Source organism: Eleutherodactylus coqui, chromosome 1, assembly GCF_035609145.1.
Source record: "Eleutherodactylus coqui strain aEleCoq1 chromosome 1, aEleCoq1.hap1, whole genome shotgun sequence".
Taxonomy (NCBI): Eukaryota; Metazoa; Chordata; class Amphibia; order Anura; family Eleutherodactylidae; genus Eleutherodactylus; species Eleutherodactylus coqui.
In genome coordinates, this window is record NC_089837.1 from 513,101,569 (window position 1) to 513,114,634 (window position 13,066).

Genomic DNA, 13,066 nt, shown 5'->3' on the forward strand with positions numbered 1-13,066 from the left:
ATATTCTCTTCTGGTTTAGAATTTGGCAATAGCATTTTGATAAGGTCTTGTGCAAAGCTGTTTAGTTTCTCTGGTCTCACTTCTTCAGGGATTCCTCTGAACTTAATATTATTGCGCCTGTTGCGGTCTTCCATATCGGCCATTTTATTTTTCAGCATCACCACCTCTTCCTCTTGTTTGTAATGGGCGTTGATAAGTTCGTTATGAGAGTTTATTATCTCGCCTGTCTTGTTTTTTAATTGGTCAACTCTCTCACCCAAGCCGTTAATTGCTGAGCTTACTTGTGTGTTGAGCGCTGATAATTCATTTTGGAGGGAACCTCTTAATGCAAGCACCATGTCTCTGATAAAATATTCAGAGGCAGCTTGGCTGGAGCAAGCTATATTTAGTATGGGATCTAATGTAGTCTCCCCAGTGATTTTATGAAACGTGGGCACATTATGTCCGGGCTCCTCTCTCCTGGGTCTCCTTTTTTCAGGGCTTGTGCTGGGGGAGTCAGTGTTAACGTTTTCCTCCCCTGGTGCAGCCTGGGGGGATTGCTGGCGCTGCATATACAGTGGGGGATAGGAGAAGGATGGTGCTGAGCCGGTGAGCCCCCCCCCTCTCCCTCCACTGTGCTCTGCAGGGTTATCATGTCCCTCTCCTGCTCCTGCTGCTCTGATTTTGGGTGCACTGATTTTGTTTTTTCTCCTTGTTCACTTTGGATTGCTGTGGAGGCGAAGGTCTGGGGGAAGCCCGCTTCCCGCCGCCTCCAGGAGCGAGGTCCCCCCCCCCCACCCCCGCCGCCCCTGCCTCCTCACCGCTCAGTGCTCTGTCCTCCATTGACAGCTCCCCTTCAGCGCCGCGCGCCGGGAAGAAGTCGGTCAGCCTCTTGGGTCCCGTTCTTGTTTATCTTCTCCTGCTCATCGGTGCGTGCAGCAGCTCCTCCGGCACCTTTCCGGTAAGTTTAGGGACCTCGGGGTTCTTCCTATTCGCTTTGGAAGTTGCTTGGGGTGATACTCTATACGGAGCTCAACAGAAAGCGACCGCCATTAGAGCCGTCCAGGCCACGCCCCCGACCCCAGTAACATTTATGTAGCAGAAGTACACGCAGACCCCTGTAACATTTCTGTAGTAACAGTATAGACAGATCCCAGTAACATTTCTGTAGCAGAAGTATATGCAGACCCCTGTAACATATACGTGGCAGCAGTATAAGCAGAACCCAGTAACATTTTTGTAGCAGGAGTATACACAGACCCCTCTGACATTTCTGTAGTAACAGTATAGACAGATCCCAGTAACATTTCTGTAGCAAAAGTATAGGCAGACCCCTGTAACATTTACGTGGCAACAGTATAGGCAGACCCCAGTAACATCATTGTGGCAGCAGTATAGGAAGGCCCCTGTAACATTTACGTGGCAGAAGTATAGGCAGAACCCTATAACATTTAAGTGGCAGCAGTATAGGCAGACCCTAGTAATATCCTTGTGGCAGCAGTATAGGCAGACCCCTGTAACATTTATGTCGCAGAAGTATAGGCAGACCCCTTTAACATTAAAGTGGAAGCAGTTTAGGCAGACCCCTGTAACATTTAAGTGGCAGCAGTATAGGCAGACCCCTGTAACTTTCTTGTAGCATAAGTATAGGCAGGCAGACCCCAGTAAAATTTCTGTAGTAATCTCTGAAACATTGGGGTACCATGAGCGTAGGCGAAGGACGGAAAAATTAGTTGGATAAGAGTGTATGACGTGGGCCAGGCATGGCACGTGTGTGAGGCTGCCGAGCTGCAGAGCCGCCACCAGGTTACGGTCGTATTCACACATGACCATGCCAGGTTGGAGGCTCAGCGGCGAAAACCAGAGGACGGTCTGCTCAGTCAGACCCTGCAACAGTTCGGGGACCGTGTGCCTCTTGTCACCTAGGCTGAGTAGTTTTAGCACGGCCTGCTGACGCTTGCCCACCGCTGTGCTGCCGCGCCGCACCGACAGCTGGCGACGTGCTGCTCACATTTCTTAATTGAGAGGTAGAGGTTGCGTAGGAGGAGGAGGAGGGGGAGTGTTTAGAGGAGGTGGCATAGACCGCTGCAGATACCAGAACAGAGGAAGGACCCGCTATTCTGGGTGTGGGTAGGTCATGTGCGGTCCCAGTCTCTGAATCGGTCCCAGCCTTCACCAAATTCACCCAGTGTGCCGTCAGGGAGATATAGTGGCCCTGCCCGCCAGTACTTGTCCACGTGTCCGTGGTTAAGTGGACCTTGCCAGTAACCGCGTTGGTGAGGGCACGATTGATGTTGCGGGAGATGTGCTGGTGTAGGGCTGGGATGGCACACCGGGAAAAATAGTGGCGACTGGGGACCAAGTAGCGCGGAACCGCCGCCGCCATCATGTTTTTAAAAGCCTCCGTTTCCACAAGCCTGTACGGCAGCATCTCCAGGCTGATCAATTTGGCAATGTGCACATTTAAAGCTTGAGCGTGCGGGTGCATGGCGGCGTATTTGCGCTTTCGCTCCAACGCTTGTGCTAGCGACAGCTGGACGCTGCGCTGAGAGACATTGCTGGATGCGTCCGAGAACAGCAGAGGTGAAGGTGTGGGTGCAGGCCGGGAGGCACTCGTGCCTGTGTCCTGAGAGGGGGGTTGGATCTGAGTGGCAGGTTGGGGCACAGGGGTAGAGGCAGTTGTGCGACCTGGAGGCGGTAAACGGCATTCGTTCCATCTTGTGGGGTGCTTGGCCATCATATGCCTGCGCATGCTGGTGGTGGTGAGGCTGGTAGTAGTGGCTCCCCGGCTGATCTTGGCGTGACACAGGTTGCACACCACTGTTCGTCGGTTGTCCGCGCTCTCACTGAAAAAATCCATAGCTTTGAATACCTAGGCCTCTGCACGGTGGCTTGGCAAACAGTTGGGGGATTCTTCGCTCTGGCCCTGCCTCTATCCCTGGCCACCCCACTGCCTCTTCCAACCTGTCCTGCTGCTGCACTTGCCTCCCCCTCTGAAGACCTGTCCTCAGTTGGCTTAGCAAACCAGGTGGGGTCAGTCACCTCATTGTCCAGCGGCTCTTCCTCCGAATCCTCTGTGCGCTCCTTCCTCGGACTTACTGCCCTTGATACTACCTCACTGATAGACAACTGTGTCTCATCATCATTATCCTCCTCACCCACTGAAAGGTCTTGAAACAGTTTCTGGAAGTCCCCAGCCTCATCACCCGGACCCCGAGAACTTTCCAAAGGTTGGACATCGGTCACGACAAACTCCTCAGGTGAGAGAGGAACCATTTTTTCCCGATCAAGGCAGGTGCCCGAGAACAGTTCCTGGGAGTCTGTCTGCTCATCAGAATGTGTCATTTTCATGGAGTGAGGAGGCTGGGAGGAAGGAGGAGAAGCAGCAAGAGGATTCAAAGTTTCAGCAGTGGATGGCGTAGAAGACTGGGTGGTCGATACATTGCTGGATACATTTTCTGCCATCCACGACAGGACCTGCTCACACTGCTCTGTTTGTAATAAAGGTCTACCACGTGGAACCAAAAAATGTGATATAAAGCTGGGGACCCCAGAAACTTGCCTCTCTCCTAATCCCGCAGCAGCTGGCTGCGATTCACCTGGACCAGGAACTCGGCCTGTGCCCACACCCTCACTTGGACCTCTGCGTCCTTGCCCGCGTCCACGTCCTCTAGCCCTACCCCTACCCCTCAGCATGGTGAATTACGAATAGAGCAGACACAGAGCGGTGTAAATAATAATTATGGAATTATTGGCGTACAGTTGGAAGCTGACAGCAGTATTGTAACGCTTACTCCAGGCAGAAACAAAGAATACAGAAGGCTGCAAACAGGCCTAGCGATGCAATAGTGATTCACTACAACTCCCACCAGACACACAGTAAATTTCAGACGGTCAGGGGTAGCCCTAAGAAGGAGTTTTTATTGTAATTTTTTTGGAAAAAGAATACAGGCTATATAGCGTGTATATGACTTTCCCTCTGTCAGTGGGTGTTGCCGTACAATGTGCCTGAAGCTGACAGCAGACACACAGCGCTGTAAAAAATTAGGGAATTATTGGCGTACAGTTGGAGGCTGACAGCGGTTATGTAACACAAACTGCAGCCAGAAAAAAATTATACGCAAGGCTGCAAAAAGGCCTAGCTGCGTAATACTGAAGCACTACAACTCCGAGCAGCCACGCAGTAAAATGCAGACGGTCACAGGTAGCCCTAAGAAGGACCATTGGGGTTCTTGTAGACAGGATTCTACACTACCACTGTCCCTGCCTCACCAGTACTGCCCCTATACTCTGTATAATTGACTGCAGACTGAGAACGCTATAGCTGTAATAGCCTGCAGAGCCTGAGATGAAAAAAAAAATTTTTGGTGCAAAACTGCTTCCAGCAGCCACAACAGTAATGCACACGGTCAGATGTGGCCCTTAGAAAGACCGTTGGGGTTCTTGAAGATGCTAACACTATCCCTGAGTGAGCAGTACCACTCTCCCTAATCTCTGCCAGTGTGTGTCTGAGGCGAGCCGCGGGCGGGACCGCTTTAAATACTCAATGGTCACTTGATCTCACCAGCCACTCACTGCAGGGGGGTGGGATAGGGCTGGAACGTCACAGGAGGAAGTTGTAATGCCTTCCCTGCATGTCTATTGGCCAGAAAATGGTGCTAAACATGCAGGGAAGGAAATGGAATTGACTCGAGTACCGTGTGGTGCTCGTCTCAAGTAACGAGCATCTCGAACACCCTAATACTCGAACAAGCATCAAGCTCGGACGAGTGTGCTTGTTCATCTCTAGTATCAACCTATCTCTACCCTTATACCCCTGAAACCTTCTTCCCCCTCAGCTGTGGCTCCTGTTGGGGAAACAGACAGCGGTCTCCCGCATGACAGACGGGGATACTACAATTATAAGAGCAAAAACTGGCAAGAAACACACTGCACTAAAATCCCTCTCTCATCACCAAAGGTTTCTTTTTCTTCCTATTATTATTATAACCATAATCATTATTATCCTTATCACTATATTATTAATAGTAATAACAACAACACTATTATAATTATTAAATATATATTCCTAGTTTTTCTGCCACGTTCAACATTAAGGAGAGGCAACACTTCAACCTCGAAATGAGCAAAATAACCGAAGGTGCGCGACTGCACTTTACTCATAACTTTCAAGCTTTTGATAACCACCCTCTGTTCCTCTTTCCATCGGGTGGGCCCGAGCTCCCCGGATAACATCCGGCTTCTGAAAGCTGCTCTTTTGCGTTTAAAACCTATTCCCAGACAACCATAAAATCATCACCAGACTTGATATGCTTTCAGTCGGGCAGGTCCAAGCCCCCCAGAGAAGGCTGGATAACCACAAGGACACTAGAAGCCATTGTTATTAACAAAAACCGTCAGGCGGGCTGACTCCGCCCCCTGGATAACCTCAGGACACTAGAAGCCCTTGCTTAACCTCTTCCCTCCCCATAATTTAAGGGTACGTCATGGGAGCGGGGTACTTTCCCCAAAATGACGTACCCTTACGTCATAGGGATAGCGCGAGATCATAGCAGATCTCGCACTATCCTGCAGCGGGAGCCGGCTGTCACTAGTAGCCAGCCTCCCGCTGTGACAGTGGGGGGCATCGGAGATGCGCCCACCCACTATTAATATCTGTGATCTATCTGGAATTTTTGGATTCAAGTTCCCTTCTGAGACGTGCATAGTGAATACAGTCCTGCCTTATTGAAGCTAGAAAAGAGTGCTGCTTGTACCTATATTTGATGTTATGTAGAAGTAATATTATGAAGCCCACCAGTAGTACAGTGAGACTGCTGTATGTACTTCACTATTTATGGCTGAAGCAAAAGCCATATTATAGGACCACTCGGCTGTTTCCGTAACTACTGACTACACCTGGCCACTACATACAGTCAGACCGGGGCAGTGGGGTCCACAACTAGAGATAGGTGCAGGTCCCAGGGGTCTGTTAATAAGGGGCTGATTTGATTGCAGATCTTGGTGCAGAAATTAAAGGTAGATTTTCAGTATAAATTTTGTGCTGTTTGTGAAAATGGAGTTATATAAAAAGACAATCTCATATTCCGGACAAAGTGGTCGGGAATTCAGTCTGTGATGCTGAAAGGTACCTTTAGGGCGCATTCAGACGAGCATGTTTATGTCCATACATATGTGCGCACATAACCACTCGTCTATTAGAACCATTGGTTCCCTATGGTGTGTTCACATGTCCGTGTTTTAGAGGCGTGAAAACGGGTGTACCTATAAAAGATAGGACATGCGTGCACCATAGGTCAGTGGTACGTGTCAATATTCCCCGCGGGGAGTCCCCTCATCACTGAACACTAACAGAACAGTGGCAGAGGATTGCAAAGCTCTCCGATTGATTTCAATTGAAAGCAATAGGATGCCAGCACCCATGCAGTGATTTTCGAGAAAGGGCTTTAAATATGAGCCCTTCACTGAAAATTAATCCTAGTTGTAGTAAAACATAAAAAAATACATAATCACCTCTCTGCCCCTTCTGGGTCTCAGGCGCATCTAGCCCCTTTGGTCCCGTCACTGTAATAAAGTTCTTTCAGCAGGTGAAGATTTAAAATCCCTGCCTGTTGAAAGGGCGGCGTCTGATTGGCTGAGCACATAGCCATTCATTGAATGACAGCTGAGCGCTGCCTGGGATTGGTCACAGCACTCAGCCAATGACAGGCAGCGCTCGGCCATTCAATGAATTCAATGAATGGCCGAGTGCTGCTGTGATTGGCTAAGCGCTGTGACCAATCACAGGCAGCGCTAAGCTGTCATTCAATGAATGGCTAAGCGCTCAGCCAATCAGACAGAGCCCTTTCAGCAGGCGAGGATTTTAAATCCACGCCTGCTGTAAGAACTTCATTACAGTGATGGGACCCAAGCGACTAGTTGCGCTTGAGCCCCTGCCAGCAGCGGAGAGGTGACTATGTATTTTTTTTTAATTTTTTACACCAGATATGAATGATTTTCAGGGTTGCCGGCACACCATTGTTTTCAATGGGCCCACCAGCAGCAGCCGTGGCCCCATTGAAAGCAATGCTGCACGGACATACATTCATGCATGTTTGTGCACGTATGTGGGTGCGCCAGTTTTGGGCGCACATATACATGCACACGCTCATGCTCGTGTGAATGCACCCTTACATGAAGGAACTGTCTGTCAGGCTCCAGCTCAGAAAGTGTCACTGAAGTGTACAAGTGGGAATTATTATTTGCATTTACGCAGATAACTTATTGTTCAATAGTTCTTTGCTGACATATCATCATAGGAGACAGCCATTTAAATAAATGCACAAATCAGTCAAGAACAAAAGACTGTTACTTTACACAAGAGGACTTTTAATAAACCAGCAACTATTATATCAGTAAGCTGCAATGAGACGACCAGCAAGTAGTGAGCAAATTATCACAAGCAAACGCTCACTTGTCAGCAGACCTGATTTACTATGTGGACATGAAGATCCTTGTTTGCCGGCATCACATTGTCTTGTGTAAACAGGGGAGATACTTACAAAAACCATGAAAACAACAGCTGTACAAGCAAATTTACCATCTATAGTGTACTGTAAATTCCCAGACCCCTGTATATAACCAGCCATAGTGTACTGTAAATCCCCAGACCTCTGTATATAACCAGCCATAGTGTACTGTAAATTCACAGAACTCTGTATATAACCAGCCATAGTGTACTATAAATCCCCAGACCCCTGTATATAGCTAGCCATAGTGTACTGTAAATCCCCAGACCCCTGTATATAACCAGCCATAGTGTACTGTAAATCCCCAGACCCCTGTATATAACCAACCATAGTGTACTGTAAATCCCCAGACCCCTGTAAATAACCAGCCATAGTGTACTGTAAATCCCCAGACCCCTGTATATAACCAGCTATAGTGTACTGTAAATCCCCAGACCCCTGTATATAACCAGCCATAGTGTACTGTTAATCCCCAGACCCCTGTATATAACCAGCTATAGTGTATTGTAAATCCCCAGACCCCTGTATATAACCAGCCATAGTGTACTGTAAATCCCCAGACCCCTGTATATAACTAGCCATAGTGTACTGTAAATCCCCAGACCCCTGTATATAGCCATCTATAGTGTACTGTAAATCCCCAGACCCCTGTATATAGGCAGCCATAGTGTACTGTAAATCTCCAGACCCCTGTATATAACCATCTATAGTGTACTGTAAATCCCCAGACCCCTGTATATAACCATCTATAGTGTACTGTAAATCCCCAGACCCCTGTATATAGGCAGCCATAGTGTACTGTAAATCTCCAGACCCCTGTATATAACCAGTCATAGTGTACTGTAAATCCAGACTCCTGTATATAACCATCTATAGTGTACTGTAAATCCCCAGACCCCTGTATATAACCAGGTATAGTGTACTGTAAATCCCCAGACCCCTGTATATAACCAGCCATAATGTACTGTAAATCCCCAGGCCCCTGTGTATAACCAGCCATTATGTACTGTAAATCCCCAGACCTTGAAGGCAGCAGAGTGCTTAACGAAGCTGCCAGGGACTGGGGGCGGGGTTACAGGAGTGAGGTCAGTGACCGGAAAGGGATAGGTTTAGGAGCAGGAAGAGGGGGGCACAAAAATTGTTCGATCTTAGCAGAAGTAGGTATTGCAGGGCCAGGGGATAAGGCTCCAGCAGTCAGTAAAAAAGGCAGAGGTTCAGCTGCAGCGCGTGCAGGGGGTGCAGGGACACGCATACTCAGCCTTCTGATAGCATACAGCATGCTTCCCCACGCTCCCCTGCACGGGCTGCCGGCATGCAGGGCAGATAGCCCAGTTTGGTATTGAGAGACGGGGGGTTGCAGAAGGCAAGGGTTCTCTTAGCCAACACAGCATAGGCAGCAGGGGCAGTAGGGCAGGCGTAGGTAGATGGAGGTCGCAAGGGAACACAGTGCGTCTCACACTCTCTGCTTAAAGGCAAATTGGGGAGGAGGTCGGTGAGCAGTAGGAGGAACGCAGGGACACGCGAGGCTGGTAGCGGTGATGTAGTGAGCAGGCATCAGGAACGGCATTACCAGTTGAGTCGTCACCGACCGCCGTCAATTTCGTTGTCATACTCTCCAAGTGACGGGCAGGTTCGCTGCTGGAAGCAGATGCGCTCATGGGAGCCGCCAGGCCGGAGTATCGCAGAGGGTACGGCTCGAGGGGCTTTGCCTAGGAGTGGGCGGTAGCACTCGGCCTGACACAGAGGGAGTCAACGCGGCAGGTTGGCAAGGACCCTACCCTTGGCAGCGCCGGAGGTCGGTCTAGCTGGTAAGTCATCATGTAACAATGCTTGGAAAAATTGTTTGGACCCCGCAAAGGAAACGAGTGACTGAGATTTGGTTACGGTCTTAAAATCATTACAGTACACATTGATCAAAAACTGACCAGCCAGGCACCAGTCGCGGGCCTGCCTGACTTAATCGATAGTGAAGTTTTTTCTTTTGCGGCGATTAACCCGGCAGATGGAGATCCCGCCAAAGGTCTAAAGATTGTTGATTCTGCAGGGTGCGTAGTTTAGTGGTTAGGACCGCTGCTTTCCAATGCTGGAATACTATGTGCAAATCTGACCAAGGACAAAACCTGCATGGAGTTTATATGTTCTCTTTATTATTTGAGGTGTTGTTGGAAGGTTTGGTGGAGAAAAAAAACAAAAAGCATCAAAAAACGTGTTTATATGGGTATTTGGTTCAGCTAGTGAGAAAAAAAAAGTCCATACACTCATAATGAAAAAAAAAAGTTGCAGTGGTTTTTCTAGTGAATTCGGGTTTGCAGTTGGTTGATAACACCTTACGTTTGAAAATAAATGTAAAAAAAGTCATCCATGGGGCGTGGTCAGCCCGCCTGACGTTTTTTTCTGGTTAATAAATACGGTTTCCAAGGGGCGTGGTCAGCCCCACCGGATGGTTGGTTAATAACACTTTACGCTTGAAAACAAAAAAAAAAAGCTCAGCTTTTGTTATTAACCCCTTAATGACATGGCCTATTTTGGCGTTGAGGACCAAACGATTTTTGGTATTTTTTCATCTCCTTTTTCCAAAAGCCATAACTTTTTTATTTTTCTGTTGACTCAGCTGTATAAGTCCTTGACTTTCTGTATCGCCGATACTATGTCTTCCTTTTTTCTCAAACTAAACCTCTCTAAAACTGACCTCCTCATTTTTCCGCCTTCCAACCGACCTCCCCTCAACATCTCCATTCCAGTGTCTGGGACCATCATAACCCCCAGACAGCATGCCCGCTGCCTTGGAGTCACATTGGACACCTCTCCTTTACCCCCATTTCTAATCTCTGGCCCAAACATGCCACATGCACCTCAGAAATATTGCTAAAATACGGCCGTTGCTCACCACGGACACTCTAAAGACACTCATCCACTCGCCCTCATCCACTCCCGACTCAACTACTGCAACTTGCTACTCATTGGCCTCCCCCACACCAGACTCGCTCCAATCCATACTAAATGCGGCAGCTAGGCTCTTTTTTTCTATCCAACCGTTTCTCAGACGCCTCTGCACTGTACCAGTCACTGCATTGATTGCCTATCCACTGCAGCACTAAATTTAAACTCCTCAACCTCACCCACAAAGCTCTGCATGGCGCTGCGCCACCATACATCGCCACCCTCCTGTCAGTATACCACCCAATTCGCTCACTCCGATCGACTAACACACTCAGACTAAACACCCCTGTAATACGAACCTCCCATGCTCACCTGCAGGACTTCCCCAGAGCAGCACCCATCTTCTACCCCAAGGCATCTGGACAATTCCCGATGCACGAAATTTCAGACGTGCCTTTAAAATGCACCTCTTCAGGGTAGCATACCAAATCCTGCCCCCCTTGCACCTCCTGTACAACCCACACCCCATTTGTTTCAAACTGAATGTACCTCACATTGTAATTGTTGTATTGTTTTACATTTATCCCATGCCTGAAAGCGCTGCGGAATAAGTTGGCGCTATACAAATAAAGATTATTATATGTTCTATCTTTTACAGGTGCAGATTCTCTCCCACACACGCGTTGCGGTTTTTTTTCTGTGCGGAAAAATGTGTGAATTTCTGCTGGTCTGAACGAGCCCTTAAAATATGCATGACAACTCGCTTGATGTAATAGTAGGGGCATCACTAATAGCTGTAAGCCTACATGATGCAGTACACATATCTGTGTGACTGGCCCCCTATACAAGCCTCATCTATGTGCCGGTATAATACTAAGCAGCCCCCAATGTATGATAGGTGTGAGAGCGGTCGTACATCAGTATTCTGCACCTGTGCCCCTCCATATAGCAGTGTCTTTCTGCCTGCTGCGGGGAGCTGCTGTGTTCCTGCTCTTGCATCTTTGTATCAGTAGGTTTTCAGTTTTTTTTTTTTTTGTCAGATTTGATCATTTTTATTGAATCATTTGAAAAATTTAAACTCAGTGATTAGAAATGCAGCGTGGGGCATCACCAATTGTATTGTTTTTTTCCTTGAATGACAACAGTATTTTATGCGCGGTTTGTACAGATGAAACAAGGTTTTAATATTTTGTATCTGTAAAACCCATGCATCCAAACACTGCATTGGAAATGTGATATGCAGTAAAAGTGTGCGGCGCATTAATGCTACATGTACAAGCACTCCGAGAGTGGATTCAGCTATACATTTCCAGGAGGGATAAAAGAGGATCAGCTCCATGTAGGGTTAGAAGATAAATTGCTCAGGATTTTTTTTATGGGCAATGCAAATAGTTACTTAGACAGACATAGGTCTTATAGTTCTTGCTCTCATGGGGTATTTTGCCTCTGAATTAGGGCTCCTACCCACTAGCGTTTTTTTTCACTGCGAAATTCACAGCGGGTTTTTTTTCTGCAGGGGTCTATGGGACTTGTAATGTTAAAATCGCGATTGCGCGATTGCGATTTTAGCTTTACAAGTCCATAGACCCCTGCAGAAAAAAAACGCTGCAAATTTAGCAGTAAAAAAACGCTAGTGGGTAGTCACCCTTAAATACAGATTCTGCACCCAATTTTCGGCCCATTTCACACCATTTTAGCACTCCATGAATTGGCAGGCAGATCCCGGATGTAGATCATATAGGATACATTTTTTCATGCAGATTTTGAAATCAACATTACAGCAATAATAATTGACATGACAATCACACGGAAACCAGATCCGGTGGGCAAATGCGTATTTACCCCATTGACAAGAGATATCAGAATTCCAAACTATAACTTCAATATTCTACCATGGATTAGATGGACAGATCCATGGCCGAAAAATCTAACATGGATATGCCAGTTTAAAACCCGTGTAAACGACGCCTTAGGGCTCAGTCAAACTAGCATTTTGACGCACACATTTTTGAATGCATCAGTTATGCGTTCAAAAATTTGCGTCCCCGAAGCGGGCGTCACGGCGGGAAAAAGTACGCTGCCCGCTATCCCCTGCTGCGGCTGACAGTGAATGTGAAACCCCTGGATGCTGTCACATTCAGGGGTTCCACCTGTGGTCAATGGGGCCAGCCCCATTGAGCGCAAGGTGTTTCACATCCACGGGTTTCACATACACAGAACACCGGTTTGCTGCAGTTACATGCTTTCTGCGAACCGGTGTCCTATAATTTTCGCGGCGTGTGTTTATGCTCATCTAAAATTCGCACATGTGCACACTCCCATTAAAAAGCATTGGTTCTATTTAAATGCAGCCGGCAAACGCAACGGACAGACGCGCGTACAAACGCCCGTGTGACTGAGCCCTTATACTGTGTGTGGATGAAAAACCAGGACAATAGCTGGTTACAGGTACTCACCGGGCCGAGACATTTCCGAGTTTTACCATATTTTGGTACACAAAATGCTTTGTACACAGAGCTCCCAGGATGGCAACACCCGCTGTTACATTGGTGACTGCGAAAACATGGATTCCCATTGTTCTAAATGTAAAACAGACAAAATAGGAGTTAGTGAAGATTACATGCTTGTCAACTCTTCCATAATGTCCATCAGCCTCCCAGACAAAGGGGAGAACTCCCAGATTTACGACAGGGTTGTCA

At 47.7% G+C, this 13,066-nt stretch overlaps 1 protein-coding gene across 2 annotated transcripts in view; it reads right to left on the reverse strand.

The window, feature by feature from the left end:
* The window catches only part of LOC136588631 (leucine-rich colipase-like protein 1), a 389,698-nt gene that overhangs the window by 329,623 nt on the left and 47,009 nt on the right, over positions 1-13,066 (reverse strand). The window contains exon 3 of one of the 2 annotated variants that reach the window (XM_066588009.1): positions 12,824-12,946. The exons of the other annotated variant lie outside the window; for it this stretch is intronic. Within the exon in view, the coding sequence (XP_066444106.1) occupies positions 12,824-12,946 (123 nt within the window). The remainder of the gene's footprint in view (positions 1-12,823; positions 12,947-13,066) is intronic. 2 annotated transcript variants of the gene reach the window in all.